We start from the raw sequence: 20,179 nt of genomic DNA, 5'->3' as shown, positions 1-20,179 counted from the left end.
CTGAAGAAGGGTCCCAACCCGGAATGTCAGCTTTCCTGTTCCTCTGATGCTGCCTGGCCTGCTGTGTTCCTCCAGCTCCCCACTTTGTTATCTCTGACTCCAGCATCCGCAGTTCTTGCTTTCCCTGAACATTAGCTGGGTTTCTGGATTAACAATTTAGCAATAATACCAGTACGCTATTGCCTCCCCCTAATATGAAGGAAACAGCATGATGGACAACATTTAAAAAAAACTCACAGAATTTCATGATTTAAACTGTGAGAAAACAGAATTAAACGAATTTTCACTGAGTTTTAATCATTTTTCATTCATGATGGTATGGTTAAAAAGACAATCTTTTTACATAAAATTAATCAATTTATTGCATGTTCAGTTCTTAGCATCCTTACACTTTTAACTACGTATAACTTTATAACTAAGTGATTAGGAATCACCTTACCTCGCAAGGTGTGTTCTGCCTCAATAACTGCATCTAGAGGAGGGGGTTCAATAGCTTTGGCCAAAAATGGTCCAATGCCTCCCAGACGAAGAAGTTTGATACTCAGAGCAACTTCATGAAGAGGTGTGCGGAATATCTCGGGAGTCATATGTGTTTCAAGTCTAAGGGTGGCAAAGATTGGTTGATGATACAAGAATTCTTTTTGTTTCCTGCCACACAATTTTAAAAGTAAATCTGCAAATTTGAAACCAATTTCAATAACCTTGATCTCAATTACAAGGCTACCAAAAGATGGCAGGGCAGTGACTTGCACTGCAAGGAAAACTACTTTAAAACACATTTGTTTATTATAAATTTGAATTTAATTCACACCTCTCAAATCGCGCCCTGCTACATAGATGGAAGCAGAAGCCAGGAAGGACACGTCCTGCTCTTCCCCGTCGTTGTTCCAAATTGGTCTTTGAAGCCCATACTGTGGCGTAGTTTGTCATATTGTTATGAGATGTAAACAGTTTCATTTTTTGTCTGAAAAGTACATTCAAGTAAGGTATAGTTAATAGAGTCAAACAGTTACCACCAAGAAACATTTTGAAGTGCAGCAAAAGAATGATATAATCTTTACTACTCAAGAAATTTAGAAGGTCTGTGATTTACAAGCATCTGACTTACGAACATGATCTCATGCAGGATGGGATTTTAAAGATCCAATACACAAACATATCCTGCAGTTACAAATGGCTCCTTTACATTGTCCTGTATTGTGTTGCAACCTGCATACAAACTGACATACAAGCAGACCCGCTCGCAACCCAGGGACTGCCTGTAGTATGAATTGCAGAAATGGTATTGAATCAAGCAGGTTAACTCTGGAGTTTCTCAAGTTCTTGTACATTATTCATAAACTACAAGAAAATTACTGTGATAGTGTGTATATTCTAAATATCAACTCTTAAGTAACGTCATTTTTCAAAACAATAAGTGGGTCAGAGATATTGGTGCAGAACATGCCTCATCTATGTAGTTGCTTAGTAACACAGAACTTGAATATTGGTCAAGACAGATACACTGAGGACAGATATAAGAATGCCAAATTTCAAACAATTTATACGACAGTAGAACAGGGTTGCTGACCAAAGCAACTCTGATTGGCAGACTGACTGGAGGAACTACCAAAAAGAAAGGAGGAGGTAACTACAGGCTCTAGTACTTTCGGAAATTCAAAAAAGGTGCAAGAACTAACATTTATTTTGTTTACAGAGAACGGGCTTCTGTACAGGAATAACCCACTGCGCCCCCCCACACCCGATTTAATCATGCATGGGAGACAGCGTGCATAAGATTGGTGGGAGGGGGTGAGGTGCGACAGGGGAGAGGGACTGTGTGCATGTGAGGGAGGAAAAGTGAGAGTGTGTCTGGAGGAAGGGAAAGACAGGGAATGAGACGCTGAGTGAAGATGCGCGAGTGCACGAGACACAGAGGGGACAACAGAGACAGAGAAGCCTAATACTGGGATTTAGCCTGACACACAGACACCCACTCTCTTCTGAGGCCAGTGTGAAGCAGGTATATTCGCAAATGCAATTCCTTAAATTGGCCCTGGCAGTCTTACTCCAGTGACCAGGACACAGGCCTAGTGTTTCTCTCAACCTAGCTCTGGCTATTTGGCACCTTTTTTAAAGGATCACTTTTATTACTTTTTTAAAAATTAGCAATTTATTGCTTTGATTTATTTTTAGCTGCCAAGTTGTTTGGTTCTCTTCATACCTCAATATTCATCTTCAATGTTGTGCCAAATCTTCTTTCTAAAATTTGCTCATTGGCACCCTGAACCATATAAATAATACCATACAGAAAGAGGCCATTTAACCCATGTCTGTACTGGCTGAATTAACTAGACGCACATTCTAATCCCACTCATCAACATTTGATCTGTGACTGAGAGAAAAAAAAATCAAAACATGACTACTCAAAGAAGAGGTTGAACAACATAGTAGTTGGTGCATTACATTGCATGATGGAGACACTTTCAACCTATACCACCAATAAAGATTAACTGGTCATTACCTCCGTGTTGACGGGGGGGACTTGGTGGCGTAAAGGTTGACTGCTTTATTTTCCCTTCAAGTAAGTTACTACATTTCAAAGACGACCCAATGCCTGTGAGACATTTGCACCATCCTGGACATAAGACACCAAACTCATTTAAGCTTGTTCTTTTATGAAAAATTAACATATATAAACTACAATTCCTCAAAAATGCAAAAATGACCACTCACTTGCACGAATCAATGACGTAAACTACATCATTAATCGTAATACTTGTTTCTGCGATGTTTGTGGCCAAAATAACCTGGAGGTAGTAAAGTATACTAATTAAAACAAAATGTACTGCATACAACTTCATCAAACCGATTAAACTGATTGGATTGTCCTGTTTACAGAACTGTTCCAAAGCCCTTAAACTAACGCAAAAGCTTCATCTGTTTTGTAGATGTCACAGGCTGATCACTTTGTTTTAAGAACAAAGAAAATTACAGCACAGGAACAGGCCCTTCGGCCCTCCAAGCCTGCACCGATTCAGATCCTCTATCTAAACCTGTCGCCTATTTTCCAAGGATCTGTATCCCTCTGCTCCCTGCCCATTCATGTACCTGTCTAGATACATCTTAAATGACGCTATCGTGCCCGCCTCTACCACCTCCGCTGGCAACGCGTTCCAGGCACCCACCACCCTCTGCGTAAAAAACTTTCCACGCATATCTCCCTTAAACTTTTCCCCTCTCACCTTGAAATCGTGACCCCTTGTAATTGAGTCCCCACTCTGGGAAAAAGCTTCTTGCTATCCACCCTGTCTATACCTCTCATGATTTTGTAGACCTCAAATCAGGTACCCCCTCAACCTCCGTCTTTCTAATGTAAATAATCCTAATCTACTCAACCTCTCTTCATAGCTAGCGCCCTCCATACCAGGCAACGTCCTGGTGAACCTCCTCTGCACCCTCTCCAAAACATCCACATCCTTTTGGTAATGTGGCGACCAGAACTGTACGCAGTATTCCAAACGTGGTCGAACCAAAGTCCTATACAACTGTAACATGACCTGCTAACTCTTGTACTCAATACCCCGTCCGACGAATGAAAGCATGCCGTATGCCTTCTTGACCACTCTATCGACCTACGTTGCCACCTTCAGGGTACAATGGACCTGAACACCCAGATCTCTGTGCATCAATTTTCCCCAGGGCTTTTCCATTTACTGTATAGTTCGCTCTTGAATTGGATCTTCCAAAATGCATCACCTCGCATTTGCCTGGATTGAACTCCATCTGACATTTCTCAGCCCAATTCTCCAATCTATCTATATTCTGCTGCATTCTCCGACAGTCCCCTTCACTATCTGCTACTCCACCAATCTTAGTGTCATCTGCAAACTTGCTAATCAGACCATCTATACCTTCCTCCAAATCATTTAGGTATATCACAAACAACAATGGTCCCAACACAGATCCCTGTGGAACACCACTGGTCACAGTTCTCCATTTTGATAAACTCCCTTCCACTACAACTCTCTGTCTCCTGTTGCCCAGCCAGTTCTCTATCCATCTAGCGAGTATCCCATGCGATTTCACTTTCTCCATCCGCCTACCATGGGGAACCTTATCAAATGCCTTACTGAAGTCCATGTATATGACATCCACAGCCCTTCCCTCATCTATCAACTTTGTCACTTCCTCAAAGAATTCTATGAAGTTGGTAAGACATGACCCTCCCTGCACAAAACCATGCTGCCTATCATTAATAAGCCCATTTTCTTCCAAACGTAAATAGATCCTATTCCTCAGTATCTTCTCCAGCAGCTTCCCCACCACTGACATCAGGCTCACCGGTCTATAATTACCTGGATGATCCTTGCTACCCTTCTTAAACAAGGGGACAACATTAGTAATTCTCCAGTCCTCTGGGACCTCTCCTGTGCTTAAGGATGCTGCAAAGATATCTGTTAAGGCCCCAGCTATTTCTTCTCTCGCTCCCCTCAGTAACCTGGGATGGATCCCATCCGGACCTGGGGACTTGTCCACCCTAATGCCTTTTAGAATACCCAACACCTCCCCTCTCCTTATGCTGACTTGACCTACAGTAATCAAACATCTATCCCTAACCTCAACATCCGTCATGTCCCTCTCCTCAGTGAATACCGATGCAAAGTACTTATTAAGAATCTCACTCATTTTCTGACTCCTCGCATAACTTCCATTCTTTGTCCTTGAGCGGGCCAACCCTTTCTCTAGTTACCCTCTTGCTCCTTATGTATGAATAAAAGGCTTTGGGATTTTCCTTAACCCTGTTTGCTAAAGATATTTCATGACCCCTTTTAGTCCTCTTAATTCCTTGTTTCAGATTGGTCCTACTTTCCCATTTTGGCTATGCTTAAAATAAAATCTTAACTACAAATCAAGCTTTTCAACCCTCTCTTCCTGCTGCGTTGGGTGGTTAATTTCCACATCTAAAACATTTGCTTCCACCAAACTTACTTGTTTAATACCAATATTAGGAATACATTCTAACCCTCTTTCAAACAGATCTTAGTTTTTTTTTAAAAAGCGTATTCCACTTATCATTCAATTCATGAAATGCTACCACCTCAAAATTCAACAAATATTACAAAAAAGACTAGCACAATCATACGGCCAGGCAAAATTACAGCCAAATGAAGCTTCATGTTCCTCATCCATACCATTTATAGATTTATAGCACCAGGCTTTACATTTTAGCATTGGATTCAACATATATTACACTTGCAACAAATTTAGAACTTCGAAACATATTCCTTACACATTAAATACAGAGTTGGTTCTGAATTATCATAATTTACTATCTAACCTTTCTGACTCCTGATGGCACAGGATCAAACACTCTGCGCTGTTCTTCCCTTGGAATCTGCGAATGTAATGGTAGAATTCTGTACCTGTGGCTTCCTGTTAAATAAAAGGCTGATTTTAGTGTACACTGTAAATTAAAAATGTACAGTAATTCCAAAAGAAATTTAACTATAGATTTGCATCCGTAATACTGAAAACAAATCTGATGTCTTTCAAATTCAGCTAAGGTTTTGTTGTCTAAAGATATGTTAGCTTGCAAGGTGCTTTCAATACTTGAAGACTAAAAGTCAAGCATGACAAACTTACTTGGTTTCCAGTTTCAATTCATTAAACAGGCATGCCTTTTAGTTTTTTAATAGATTCCTGTACGTACATTTTACTACCAGATGAAATCTTACATTCAAATGATTTAACGTAACAAATTTCAGACTAATTTGCTGTATAGTTGACTCAGTGCATAATGATATTCTATCCCATCAGTAATACAAGTATTGTTAAAAAGGTTTCTTCATAACTTGGAGAAAAAGCGTACAACAGAACTTCCACCCTAACTTTGCACCCCTTTAAATTTCATGAATTCTCCAGACTGTATATATAGATAAATGATCAATGACATAATTTCATCTGTAAAATACATGAATGTGAACATTATACGTAAAATGTGAAAAACGGTTTCATTTTCATGATACTGGACTAACAGCACGCATAGGAAAAATGAACTGACTAATCTCCTTTCTGCTGCATGACTCTGTGAAGTGGAGTTAAAATCACACAAGTTGGGAAATGCTTTCCACAAATCAGGTCATTCATGGACCGGCACCAACAAAAAAAACCAAGCTTTAATACTCTTTCACCGAAAATGACTGATAAAGAGGAGGGATTGGGTGCCGATCTAGATCGCAGCAGCATCATTTCAATTCCATGACCAGGATGTGTACTTAAAAACATGAATCCTTTGTTCAGATATTTAAAAGTGTTTTCCACTCTCTAATGGCTCAGTGAGTTTGCAAAGTAAGCTGAACCTTGAAGGTTTGCCTCAGGTTTTTGTCATAATTCCTTGAATTGCAATTGAGTCAGATCTCGCGTGATATGCCAATGAGGATACAAAAATTGGCTGCAATGCTTTTGGTCAGGAAGGTGAAAAATCATCCATGGTTCCTCCTCTTAACCATTACAAATCTGGGACAGTTCATGTGACTGTGCATCAGTGACCAATAGCTGCACAAAACATGAATTTGGGAGTTCAGAAATAATAGGAAAGGAGAAAATAGGAAGATATTAACAACTTTGAGGAAATAAAAAGCAGTTTGATTGAATTGTGAAAAAGAAAAGCAGAAACAATCCTGTGCTAAACCTTCTCATATACTTTCTTGTGATTCAATTGGTAGCAAGAACCGACAGTCTTTTGCATGTAGATACGGTGTGATCCAGGAGAGGAACAAAAACGTTTAGGTGAGAAACCCACTCCTCCCAAGTAGCAAGTTCAAGAACCAACATAAAAAGACTACTGACATTCGATGTAAGTGTCATAAGAGGAGGAGAAGAAGAAGAATAAAAATATTTATTTCAGAATGTCAACAAATAAAATTGAAAGAATTGCAACATAGAAACAAGACAAAGACATACCAAAGTACGGGTTTGTTTCCAAGTGTCTTTGCATAGCAAAAATCAAGTTCCAGCCTGGTAAGAAAACAAGAACTGCACCATCTACATTCAGTGTTTCAATATACTTCAGCAATGCCTCTATTAGTTCAAAAGGAGTCTCCTTTTCACTCATTTGAGCCATAGCACGTTTGGTTTCTGTCTCATAGTCATCACCACAGATATTGTTACAGTTCACCTAGCAAGGCAGAGATTAGTTTTTATAAGTCAACAAACTTGACAGCAACTTCAAACTGATTATTTCAAACTTCAGTAGTAATCAAAGATCTGAGTTGATAGTTGTTCAAGTCATTGGCAAATTGCAACTCCAAAACAAGCACACATTATCCTACCATTTTGCTTAATTATCATGAACAATAGCTATTCAGATTTGATTAAGATTTTTAATTTAAACTTCAAATTTCTTGAACTTACCCTTTCATAGCACATCCAAGTTAAGTATTACTGGTCTGGCTAAGAAGCTCTGTATTTCTGCTGTGGGCCTGCTTGACTATAACATTAATCTTCAAGAGAGGACCCATACATCTGAGTACATAGTACTTCTACTGCTGTTCCAACCAAAATCAGGTATTACCTGATTTATGATCAAACAGTCAAATTAACAGATTATGCAGAATGAAGATCCTTACCTGCAAGAGGTGCAATTTTAGTGGATGATAATCCAAATGTACTTTTAGTACCATATTACTTGCGTCGTTTCCAACTGACAACACTATATTTAATTATGCACAGAAAAATAAAATGCACTGCACATTGCTATTCAATTCTTTGCAATGATTCTTGATATTTACTTTTAAATCTGCAGTCTATTCAATTTGATAAATATGGGAATGTGTGGAAACATGTACTAACTACTTTAGACCAGTTCTTGTTTTAACTGAATGCTGTGGATGAATAATTTTGCAATAGTTTAAAATACCTCCAGACAAAATTTAGATTTTTCTTACCTCCTCATCATCACCACCACCATCCTCATCTTTGTCCTTTTTCTTCTTGTCTCTTGGAGGAGGAACAAATCGAGTCATCTGAATACAGTCTTCTAAGAAATATTCTGGAATCATCAATTAAAGTACTTGAAATATTAAAATTACTTAGGCAGCACAGTAACATTAAATAGTCAATGATTTGAATATGAAAAATAAAAAGACAACTGTGTTCAGCAAGTTTGAAGTTCTACAGCTAGATATTGTTGTCTTCAGAAATTCCTCAAAATGTTTCCAATCTTTTGGGGATGATGTTCCACACTTCAAAGCTTTTTTGTTTTATAAATCTTGCAAGTAAACAAAAAGAGATAGCTTGAATAGCTATTTCATAAAACATTATTTCACTGAAGTAACAGTGTGCCACACACCTTGTTAAATCTACTCAAGACAACAGTGCCAAAACAAACAAAAAATTTCGCTAAACAAGATAAACAATCCAGAATGTTTTTATAGTATACCAAAGAATAATTATTCATTTATTTTGAATAGACTAATAAACGTTAAAACCACCAAATGCCAACAGTTACTCATGCTAATTTCCCCCTTTCTTGACAAGCAGTTAAACCTTACAATGTTTAAGGCAACTTTTGTAGAGATTAGGTCAGAAGTTAGCTTGGCGATGAATGTTGCCTATAAATCACTTGATTGCACAATAAAATTCTCAGTAACTAAATTTATCCAAACAAATAACCAAAATAATATGAATATTGAGTGGCTTAAATTTTATGAAATTTATTATCGTCACAAAAAAGCAGCCACACAGTAATTAATTTTTGAAACAGAGCTAATGTGCAATGCATTACTTATTTTTCTTTACGTACCTTGAACAGGATATGTTCTTCCATATACTTCGATTATTGGACAATTAAAATAATACTCTCTGAACATGGTGGTGTCAATAGTTGCAGACATGAGAATAACACGGATGTCGGGATAAGCTTGGACAACATCTCGCAAAACCACAAGGAGAAAATCAGTCTGAAACAGAATTGAGAAGAATTTTGCCTTTGTCTAAAATTAGTCCCATTTTTAAAAAATAAAGCAATGACAACCATAGTTAGTAGCATGCGGTCAACCTTTGCAGCCTTCAAAAAAAAAACTGCCAGGAGCACGATCAACTTTGAAGCAGAGTATGAAATGTGAACCACTGGTGTGGGTGGTCAGTATTTTGAAATCTAAACAAAAACAATAATTCATTCTAGAAGTTATTGAATTAATAGTACAAACTTATCTATAAGCACAAAGTATCTTTAAAATGAATGAATTCATTGTCGTCAGTATCCATCGCAAACTTCATCAAATTCTTTGAGACAATTTCGCTATGGCATCATGGTAAGGATCCCACTCTGGATCTGCTCTGACTTTCAGAATTACCGAACGAAAACAAATCATCTCTTCCATTGGCTGAATCAGGTATTATGCATTTTTGAAAGATCTTTGTGCACTAATAACGTCCCATGATTTAATGACAAAAACCACACACATCAAACAGAGAAAGTTTATTCTCTGTCACCATCCAGCTATTCTATTCAATATGAACATGATCTTTTTAATGGCTTGTTGTACACGTCCAAAGGCTTTAGAGGCACTGGTAGTACATCAAACGTTGATACCATTTATTTGTTTGCATCTTTTGATCTTGCTATATGGTATGTGAACAAAGTTCACATGAGTAAGCCACATTCTTTACACGAGCCACTAGGATGCCTAACACACACGCCATCGATTCATAACTCTACTCCACCCTCAATCATCAAATCATTATTGTCACTGACACATACAAGACCCTTGAAGAGAACTTCATTTTCCGAATAGTTATATATTAGGAAATTATCACAGGCTTTAATTTTCTTCCAACAGCTAAGCAGACGAGAATCATTCAATCTGGTTTTCTAATGTCATATCACTTTCACCAGATTATTTTCAAATCTTCCACTCAATTTTCTGTTAATATGATTTAACGGCTACTTTGATTTTTCCACTGATGAGTCACCAGAAACTGGAAATTTTGACATTGGGGAATTATGGTAAGTTTTTCTTAATTTACTCGTGAGACATGGGTGTTGTTAGCTAGACTAGCATTTATTGCCTGTTCCTCTTTACTATTGAGAAGGTGGCACTGAGTTACCTTTTTGAATTGCTGCAGTCCACGCACTGTAGGTAGTCCTACAATGTTGTTATGGAGGAAATAATAAGATATTGAACCAATGGCACTGAACGAACTGCAATATATTTCTGAGTCGGAATGATGAGTGGCTTGGAGGGGAACTTGACGGTGATGGAGTTCCCATGTGTCTGTTGTTCCTGTCCTTCTAAATGGAACTGGGTTTGGAAGGTGCTGTCTAAGGATCTGTGGCAAATTTCTGCCATGCATCTCTTAGAGAACAGACACTGCTGCGCCTGGGCATTGGTGGCAGTGTGACGAAATGTTTGTGGACATGGTGCCTGACATTTGTATGATACAAATGTTACTTGCTACTTGTCAGCCCAATCTTGGATATTGCCCAGATTTTGTTGTACTTAGACATGGACTGTTTCACTGTCTGAGGAGTTACAAATGGTGCTCTGAGCAATCTTGTCTTCTGCTGCAAAACCAGACTGCTGTCCCACTTTAGTTCCATTAAACACCTACAGTAACTATCTACTGGATTCAGAGTTTGATTTATCCCACTTAAGTGAGCACATATGCACTGCAATTCTGGTGATGAAGTAACTCTTCAACGATTTGAGGCCCTCAAAATTGACTGGATTGCTCTGCAGAGACAGACAGCATGGATTCAAAGGTAAAATTAGCTCCTTCTGTGCCATAATGTCTTGGCCTATTTTAATTCTACTTTTTAATCACAGAATCATAGAATCCCTACAGTGCAGCAGCCAGCCATTCAGCCCATCAAGTCTACACTAACCCTCCAAACAGCATCCCAACCAGACCTACCCTATCCTTATAACCCCACATTTCCACGGTTAATCCAGCTAACCTGCACATCTTTGGACCGTGGGAGGAAACCGGAACACTCAGAGGAACCCACACATGACATGGAGAGAATGTACAAACACCAGTCAGCCAAGTGTGAAATGGAATCTGGGTTGCTGGCGCTGTGAGGCACAGTGCTAACCACTGAACCACCATGCTGCCCTGGCTATATCTCAAACAAAATCCGTACTCTCTTCATTTTTTGAAAGATCTCTTGTTTTATATATAATGGGAAGTCCACACTCATGGTAGATGATCAGAAGTGATATAAACCATCGAGAAACCTTCAGCTTGCTCAGTCACCTTAATGATTCAATGGATCTCCAGTACTCATTCTTATAACAATTTTTGAAATATTACTTCACGGCTCATATTGACATCATGCATCACATGCTTGTGTTTAAACATTCTGTTCTTTTCACCATTTGTGTAAACGTAAGTTATGTCTGGCTCGTGTCTCCTCATCCCTTCCATGTTTATGTGCTTTGACCTTCTTCCCAGTTTCCTATCACAAGATGGTGATATAATGTTAAAAGTTAGTGATGTTTTTAAATCTATATTAATTTTGTCATCAACAAAATTATTCCCCTTAGATCAGTGTTTTCAATCTTACAGCAGTGCTAATGACCTATACCCAATTATCATTGCAATTTCAGTGAAGCTTATGTCCTGTACATCTATATAACTTGAACATGGTGCATTGCCGAATGTCTCCAGGTTTTGACTGTTCCCATACATATGTTAGAAACCTAACAGATTTCATTATATCCCTTTCTACACTGACCCCACCGAGTACCACACCTTTTCCCAGAAGGGTCTAGGCCCGAAACATCAGCTTTCCTGCTCCTCTGATGCTGCTTGGCCTGCTGTGTTCATCCAAGTCCACAACTTGTTATCTCCAAATTCTTTGCAGTTTGTTTTTCTTTTCTAATGTTACATTCTGGTTCTCATTGCTATTCACAGTTGTATGCCCACTCCAGTGATACTTTAAAATGTTCAAAAGCCAAATCTTAAGTTTAAGACTGAAGGCAAGAACATTATTAGGATGAACTGAATGCTGATTTGCCCAAGACATAAAGACTAACTTATACTGAACAGTATAGAACTGACATTAGTAAGTCACATAATAAAGCAGAATCTCATTCAGGATTTCAGTCAGCTAAGCTTCAATATTTGAAGCTTTATTAAAAAGTTGCTTCTGGGGCATTCTGCACGTTACAATGATGTGAATGTTTGTGAACACATTATGGACGTTGAAACTTTGACAAAAGGATAAGAATCAAAAGCAACGTATGCTGAAAGGTATAAGGTGGGACCTGAAATTGAATCTGCAGCCAATAGATAAGTATAGGTTGGAGAAGCCTCCAAGGCATTGGAATGCAAAAGAAGAGAGAAAAAAGCCCAAGCGTTCCTCAAAAAAGAATGAAAAGAATGCTAAAGCTGAAGACATAGTCATATTAAACACCCCGTTAGAAACAAGGTACGTGCAAATACTCACATTAATGTCTCTTTCATGGATTTCATCTACTATTACATGGCTTATACCACGAAGACCAGCTTCTAATTTCCTCAACAGGACACCTAATAGAATACAATCATCATTAGTTTTAAAAGTATAAAGGCATTTATTTGATATGACAAGCTATTAGGTAGATTGCATGATTTGCATTAGGGTGCTGTCAGACCATGAAATAAAGGTATTTCATCTTTTGCAACTTGCAGAGGTTCTGCTGAGAAATGGTGTAACACATTTACAAGCAGTGCTTCATGTGCTTCTAATGTACTCATTAAATTTCTATGGGCTTAAAAAAATCTCACCACGGAAACATTAAATAGATGCAGCACAGGTCATTTGGCTCATCATGATTGTGCTGGCTAAGAACAACTCACTTAAAGCCACTTTCCTGCCATTTCCCCATTGCCATGAACACCATCTCTTCAGACAAACTGAAGAATTCTAACTATCTGCTCCTCTAATAAAAACAAAAATTTTTAAAAATGCTCATTCTGGCTTGATTTTTCTGCAACAAACAACAGATGACTTGCAATGCAATACTAACCTACAGTACAGAACATTATGCTGCCATGAGGCCTTGGTAATATGGATTCAAAACGAACACTGTAACCACAGCTCTTGCCTAGTTCTTCTCCACGCTCGCAACCAACACGCTCAGCGACAGACACAGCACTAATACGTCGAGGCTGGAAAATAATACAATAGGAAATGAAACATGTTTGCATACATAAGCATTTCCACTAGGGAGGGGTTCAATACCCAAAAAATTAGTTCTCTCAAGAGATACTACCTAAACTATTTTCCAGCATTTAAAAAAGTTGTTTTCAGTTTTCAAAGTATCATTTAACAGATGATAAAAGTACATTAACATATCTGGCTGTATGAAGAGAGTTATCAAACCCAAGTTTGAAATGTGTACTGCAGTAGTGATTTTTTTTTCTAGTTCAGCAGTCAAATACCAACAATGGAAATGCTACATTTATCTGAGTGATCCAATATATCAAATTGACATTCATTTGTTTGTGGAGTCAATCTTTTTTTGGTAACAGGATAGTTAATTGTCTTGCTAAAGAACCTCCAAAACCACCAATTGCTATATGCCTGGTACAAAATAACTACAGAGATTTAACTAAACCCAGAGCCTGAATCTGCGTTGCCAGTTACACATGGCATCACAAACTTTGTTATATATTCAACTAGAAACACTTGCCCACAACTGGGATTATCCAGAATTGAGTAGACAGGTCCATCCCTTTGGAGATGGATTTGAAGAAGGTCAAGTGGATACATATAATCATAAGGACCAGGTTTAGGCCAGTCAGCCTCTTCAGCCTGCACCACTATTCGATAAGATCATGGCCGATTTGATCACTCCATACATCTGCCCATTCTCGATAACCTTTCACTCCCTTGCTTGTCAAGAATCTGTCAACTGCTGTTTCGAATATATTCAAAGGTTCTGCTTCCACTGCCTTTTGAGGAAAAGAGCTCCAAAGACTTAGACCGTCAGAGAAAACTATTCGCTGCATCAGTTTTAAGTGGGTAAGCTCATATTTTAAAAGTGACCCCCTACTCTCACTCCGAACCCCCACTCCTCCCACGAAAGCAAGTATTTCTTTTAGATACACATTTTAATTTAGCATTTCTCACACACCTGTGTGACTACAATATTACATTCCGATCCTTTGCCACTTCTGATGTATTCATCAAGGATGTATTGAGGAACCTGAGTAGTTTTACCACACCCAGTTTGACCTCGAATAATGATTACTGGATTGCAGCTGACTGATTTAAGTATTTCATCCTCAAAGTTTTTAACTGGTAATTGGCTCCTTTCTTTCAGTATCTGTAGTGAAACACACAAAGCAAAGTTATTATTGCCCAACTTTTAAGTTAAAAAGGACATGCAATCAGGCTTATACTGCCCCCACAATGACGTACTACCTTAAATGACTCATGTAATTTACAATTAAAAACCTACTGGTACAGCAATAACTTGCATTTATGTGGAGGCTCTAAAGTAGCAAAATATCAGTTTCATAGCAGCATTATTCAGCAAATTTGACACCAGGAGGAAACAAAATTGTAGTCAAAGAGGGAAACTTAAAGGAATATTTAAAACGAAGACAGGGAGTGAATTTGAAAGCTCAGGGTCAAGCACCAATGACACAGCAGTCGAGAGTGAAGTAATTAAAATCAGGGACTGATGAGTTGAAGGAACACATACTTCAGGAGCTGTAAGGTCAGAGACAACAGAGACAGATAGGGTGGAACATGGCATAGAGAGATTTGAACTTTAAAATTTCACTCCTGTATTCATCATAATTAGATGCAGTAAACTGTAAAAGTTAATTTAGTTTCGGTTTAGAAATGGGAACTGATTTCCACTGTTTCTTCCTTTCCATTAGCAGCCCAGTATGGAAACAGAACCTGAGTGTTTAAACAGGGCAGTGAGAAGTTTCCATTGTCATGACAATGACTAGAAATTTCTAATTGGAAAAGACTGACACAAACATTAAAATAGGGACAATGGTCCAGATGCAAGACTTTTAATACAAGATACTTTTGGAAAGGCTTAAAAAAGTTCTTGGGAAGGAGTGATAGAGATTCATGAAGATAATAAAACTCTTATTCAATAGACTGCATGCCTGACAACACTGCATTTCCCCTTACTATTGCACTGAAGTATCAGTCTAGACTGCACATGAATTCAATTAACATCAATACAACAAACTAAGCTGGGTCACACAATAAGTCATGTTATACATTACGGAAAACCATCAAGTGATTCAATACCAATTAGTACTTGAAAATAATGGCTGAAGTTGTTTTATGAAATTATTACAAAGTACATATTAGAAAGGAAAATGGTACCTACATGTTGTAGATTGCTATCATTCTGCATCTGGTATTGTAGCTCATTCTTTAAGTCCATACTGATTTGTTCCGGTGTTGCCTACAAAAAGTACAATTGTGTTACAACAGTCCATCTGACAAAATTTACTTGTTGAGGACAAAGTTGTTGTTAAAGATAAATGATAAAGTCCATAAACCTGTAAAAGGAGTTTCTATATTTCACTTGCAAAGTCAATTCCAAAATCCATAAACCAACTGACAGAATTACTTTGTATAAAAGTTCTATTTAGGTACATGCCCAGGGTGGAGGGGAGGGGGCTATCTTCAAAGCAATTTTTTTGACAAAATTACTGTATGGTAGCTTGCAGCTGAACTTATGGTTAATTGGTATGAGCAGGTAGAGCCAGACAACTTGATAAAGAATCATTTATTGTTGCATAAAACAAATGCTGCTGGAGATGAATGGAGTGGACAGGTGGTAAAAGACGATTGACAACAATTTCAGGAATATACAACAGGTCATGATCTCTCCTCCATTATGTCAGATAGTAGAAATATCTCTGCAGTCAGAACATGGCTAGCCATTACACCAAAATAACTGAGTTTTCAAATGAGTATCTGTTCATGATCAGGATCTTCTGATGACCTTTGGGCTTGAATTTAAAAAAATTTGCTCATAAAATTCATTTCCATATTTAATATAACTGAACAAATTTAATTAACATCCTTATAGAGAATAAACTGGTGCTCCCTTTCTTACAGTGTCACGGAATTTCAACCCTGTTACAGTGCAGGAGGCCATTCAACCCATCATGTCTACACCAGTAGCAGGAAATTCAAAACAAGGGAGATTCTGCTACTCCCATTTCAGCTGCATTGGAAAAGTTACTTTTCAATGCGACTTCCCTGTCCTATTGACCATGCTGTCAAAGCTTTGCAAGACTTCCCTTCACTGAACCCCGCAACAGCTAGATGAACTTTACTGAGCTGGAGAATCCGATGGACATACTCATTTGTTGATCCTGCAAGGGATTTAATTGCCTTTTAATACATTTTGAAACACTAACAGGTGCTTCTGACAGCCTGCAAGACTTCCGTAAGAACTCTTTCGACTGCTCTCCACCATAAGAATTTTTAATCCCAATATCACGAAAGGAGACTCTCACTCCACCTCTCCGAGGATCTTCTGGCCTGTGAACACTCTCTGCTGCAGAGGCCCTATTTTAAAGCCTACAAATATGGGCCATTGAGAGTCATTGCCTGCCCAGATAACAGTGAGGCTTGGAGGGCTTCCCATTCAACAGTTACCAATAATCAAAGACTCATGCTGGATACAATGACCCACAAAGGACCACTACACCTATAAAGGTCCCAAACACAGTGGGCACAGCCCATGGAAAAGTTGACCAATGGATTTAATGTTTTCTGATGGGCAGATGTATGATGCAGATTGATATCTGTATGCAGTTAATAATCCAAGGAACAGTTACCTTTCACGTTTACTGAGCCACATATACCAGCCTAGAAACTGACAAGTTCATAGATCATAGAATCCCTACAGTGTGGAAACAGGCCCTTTGGCCTAACAAGTCCACACTAACCCTCAGAGTGTCTCACTCACACCCATTCCCCTATTATCCACCTAGTCTGCACATCCCTGAACAATATGGGCAATTTAGCATAGCCAATCCACCTAGCCTGCATGTCACTGGACTGTGGGAGGAAACCGGAGCACCCAGAGGAAACTCACACAGACTGGGGAGAACGTGCAAACTCCACACAGACTGTCGCTCAAGGATGGAATTGAACTTGAGCTCCTGGCAATGTGAGGCAGCATTGCTAACCACTGAGCCAAGACTAATAGATAATGGATGAGAGGGCACTCACTTCATTTGAAAAGATGAATCGGTTTTTAATGTGTATGATCCAAGTCCAGACATTCAGGTCATGTGCATCCTACCATACTCCCTTAGTGTTTTATCTACTCTCTTAATTATGAGCTCACATTGGGCATGGGGATCCAGAGGTGGGATATACAAGGAGGATGGAATGGAATGAGATACAGAAAAGGTAGAATGGGTGTGCAGCAATCTGAAAGATACTACGTACTTAAACACACAGACCACTCTTAACTTAATGGAAGCTCAGGTGATTTCTAAAATGCAAACTATCCACGGACAAAACGAAATGTGCAGAGGAATAGCTCACATAGCACCAAGAAAATTTCGATTGAATGTTGCTCTTCACACCCAATCCTGCGTTATCAACTCTGTCTCTATACTTGGAAGATACAAAAGTATGGATTTTACAATATTCATACTTCCAGCAAATTTTACTTCTTTTTCTGGTATCACTTACATAAGCAAGAGGCCCTTCATCAATATTGCTACTGGTCCAAGGGTTCCAGTTGACTTGAGGCGGCGACCATGGCACAACTCCTGCAAAATTCTGCCGAATTGATGGCTCAAATTGGGCAAGCTTCCCAACAGTAAGCGAAATTGGATTATTAGGGTCTTCAGGCTACAGAATCAAATGAATGCAGTTAACATTGTGCATACACATATCCATTAAAGCCTTGAAAACATCACCATAAAAACACATGTATCAAAGTTTCAATAGTATTTTGCCCACCACAATCGCCCTCTTAGACCAATTCTAAGTTTTCATTTGTATTTTCCTCCTTCCTTTTTAGAAACAAATTCTGTTAGTGATTTGACAGCAAAACACAATTATTATACAAAATGAAAATAGCCTGTGTGCTTTCTATTTAGACATGCATGACATATAGTGCCCTCGTTTTGCCTTTCAAAAATTCCTTTCAAATGCCTACAAGAGAATCTATTTTCAGGTGCCCATAGTAATTGTCTTTGAAATTGGTCATTCAGAGCTCGCCAAGAATGATCTAATGCAAGATCTCCCTCGGATACCCTCCTCCTGTGAAAAGATACTGGCCTCCACTTATTACACAGATCTATCAGACATCAGAAACAAAACTGGATCCCATCATGCAGCGGTCCTACAATACATGGCATGACTGCTTTGATCAGTATCAAAAACAGTAAATTTTATTTTACCATGTAGCTAATGAAATAGGGACAACATTGATACACAGCAAATGACAGTAACAAAAAAATATTCAAAGCAAGTGTTTTCTCCCTCAACATTTCCAGCAAGTTTCAATTTATATACAGTCGATTAAAATAACAAATACTTACTGATGGTACAAGCTGCAATCCAAGGTCATTTACAACAGATTCCAGCTGACGTTCCAAGTCACTAGCAATATTTAGCTCATATGGCTCCACCTGAAGAATAAATAAAACCAACTGAAAATCTTTACACCATTTAAGCATACCTTTCAAACTTGAAAAGACTGTCTCAGAAAAACAAGTAACAGAATATCATTCCAGTCAGAAATAGTTTCCTACTGTTATTTTGCAAGTTCTGAAATTCTGGATGGAACTGGAACCCAAAAGCTAAAATGATGCTCTCTGGCCATTCAGATAAATCTCAAGAGCCTGCAAGAGACTACTTGAGAATAATGCAGACCAGAAAATTCTTCACTTTGTTTAGAAATTACAAAATTCCACCTCATCTACTGCTTTCCTCCTCCTCAAAGCCACTAAAGAAGGCATGTAGTTTCCCCTTCTTTTGGCTCCTGAGCTGGTACAACATTCCATGAGAGCTAAGCATTCTTCAATACCACTCCCATGCAGTCATTCCTCATGTATAACAATGATTATTACAGCTAATCATCATAACTACGCCTTTTCCTGATATCATACAGTATTCATACTTACAACAGGAACCATGATCCATTCTATTCCCTAATCAGAAGACAAGGAAGCACTCTGACCCAAATGGGTCTAGAAGTTCATGTTGAATATATTCAAGACAGACATTGATAGATTTCTAGATATTAAAAAATATCAATATGAGGACGGTACAGGAGAAAGACATTGAGGTATTCAAGCTCAAAGGGCCTACTCGCCTATTCCTGCTTCCATTCCCAAGTTCCTAAGCTGTGCCTCTGCCACTTAGATGAAAGGATAATGAAGAGAAGACAAGACAATCAAATTCGTGACATCCCAAGTCTGCTCAAGTATTCATTGTTAAATTTACTGAGATGCATGAGGGATAAAATAGTTATTTGGTAGGTCAGCTTATGGCATAAAAAGCAATTTAAACAGCCATTATGAAGGAAGCCGCAATAGAAGAAAATTTCATCATAAAATAATGACATTTTCTTGCACTGTAGAAATGTACAGAAGTCATAAAATACTCCATGCTAGACCCGTTAAAAGACTCACCTTCTCTGTTTCTTTCTTCTTTGTATGTCCAGTAAAAGCTTCAAACACTCCCAGATGGTAAAGCTGTCTGACCAATGACAGTGCACATGATTGCGCAGCCAGTTTTTTATTTGAACCATGCTCACGGGCTGTAATTCCTTAATTGCAGGAGGAAGGAAAAGGAGATCCAATTTATGTTTCAGCATGAATTTCACAGTTATTTTTGCAGCATATGTAAATTCATGAAGTTCCCGAAATAACAATTCAATAAATAAAAGTCACTTCAAGCAATAAGATGCTAATGAATTCCCTGATAATTTCTGGGGTATAAAATTGCTGTTACTGTTTTTCCTGTAATGTACAAATGCAGGATTATCATTGTGTATGAATGTTCATTTCTGTCACTACCATTTTGCTACACAATCAAAAATCATCCCTGCAAATTATGCAACAACTTAACTTTCAATGTCAATTATGTATACATACAGAGATAGTAGGAACTGCAGATGCTGGAGAATCTGAGATAACAAGGTGTAGAGCTGGATGAACACAGCAGTCCAAGCAGCATCAGAGGAGCAGG

At 38.4% G+C, this 20,179-nt stretch overlaps 1 protein-coding gene across 1 annotated transcript in view; it reads right to left on the bottom strand.

The window, feature by feature from the left end:
- dhx9 (DEAH (Asp-Glu-Ala-His) box helicase 9) overlaps positions 1-20,179 on the bottom strand; it is a 92,333-nt gene that overhangs the window by 54,154 nt on the left and 18,000 nt on the right. Inside the window, exons 7-21 of the mRNA XM_048602112.1 lie at positions 19,621-19,757; positions 18,526-18,615; positions 17,669-17,830; positions 15,333-15,410; positions 14,109-14,300; positions 12,999-13,140; positions 12,437-12,519; positions 8,786-8,942; positions 7,929-8,032; positions 6,946-7,159; positions 5,321-5,415; positions 2,716-2,789; positions 812-964; positions 440-600; positions 99-114 (exon numbers count right to left, since the gene is read on the bottom strand). Coding sequence (XP_048458069.1) covers positions 99-114; positions 440-600; positions 812-964; positions 2,716-2,789; positions 5,321-5,415; positions 6,946-7,159; positions 7,929-8,032; positions 8,786-8,942; positions 12,437-12,519; positions 12,999-13,140; positions 14,109-14,300; positions 15,333-15,410; positions 17,669-17,830; positions 18,526-18,615; positions 19,621-19,757 — 1,858 coding nt within the window. The remainder of the gene's footprint in view (positions 1-98; positions 115-439; positions 601-811; positions 965-2,715; positions 2,790-5,320; positions 5,416-6,945; positions 7,160-7,928; positions 8,033-8,785; positions 8,943-12,436; positions 12,520-12,998; positions 13,141-14,108; positions 14,301-15,332; positions 15,411-17,668; positions 17,831-18,525; positions 18,616-19,620; positions 19,758-20,179) is intronic.

The sequence above is a fragment of the Rhincodon typus genome, chromosome 10 (genome assembly GCF_021869965.1).
Source record: "Rhincodon typus isolate 14 chromosome 10, sRhiTyp1.1, whole genome shotgun sequence".
In the NCBI taxonomy this organism is placed as follows: domain Eukaryota; kingdom Metazoa; phylum Chordata; class Chondrichthyes; order Orectolobiformes; family Rhincodontidae; genus Rhincodon; species Rhincodon typus.
The sequence above is the reverse complement of the archived record's forward strand: the minus strand, read 5'-3'. Positions and strand labels throughout refer to the sequence as shown.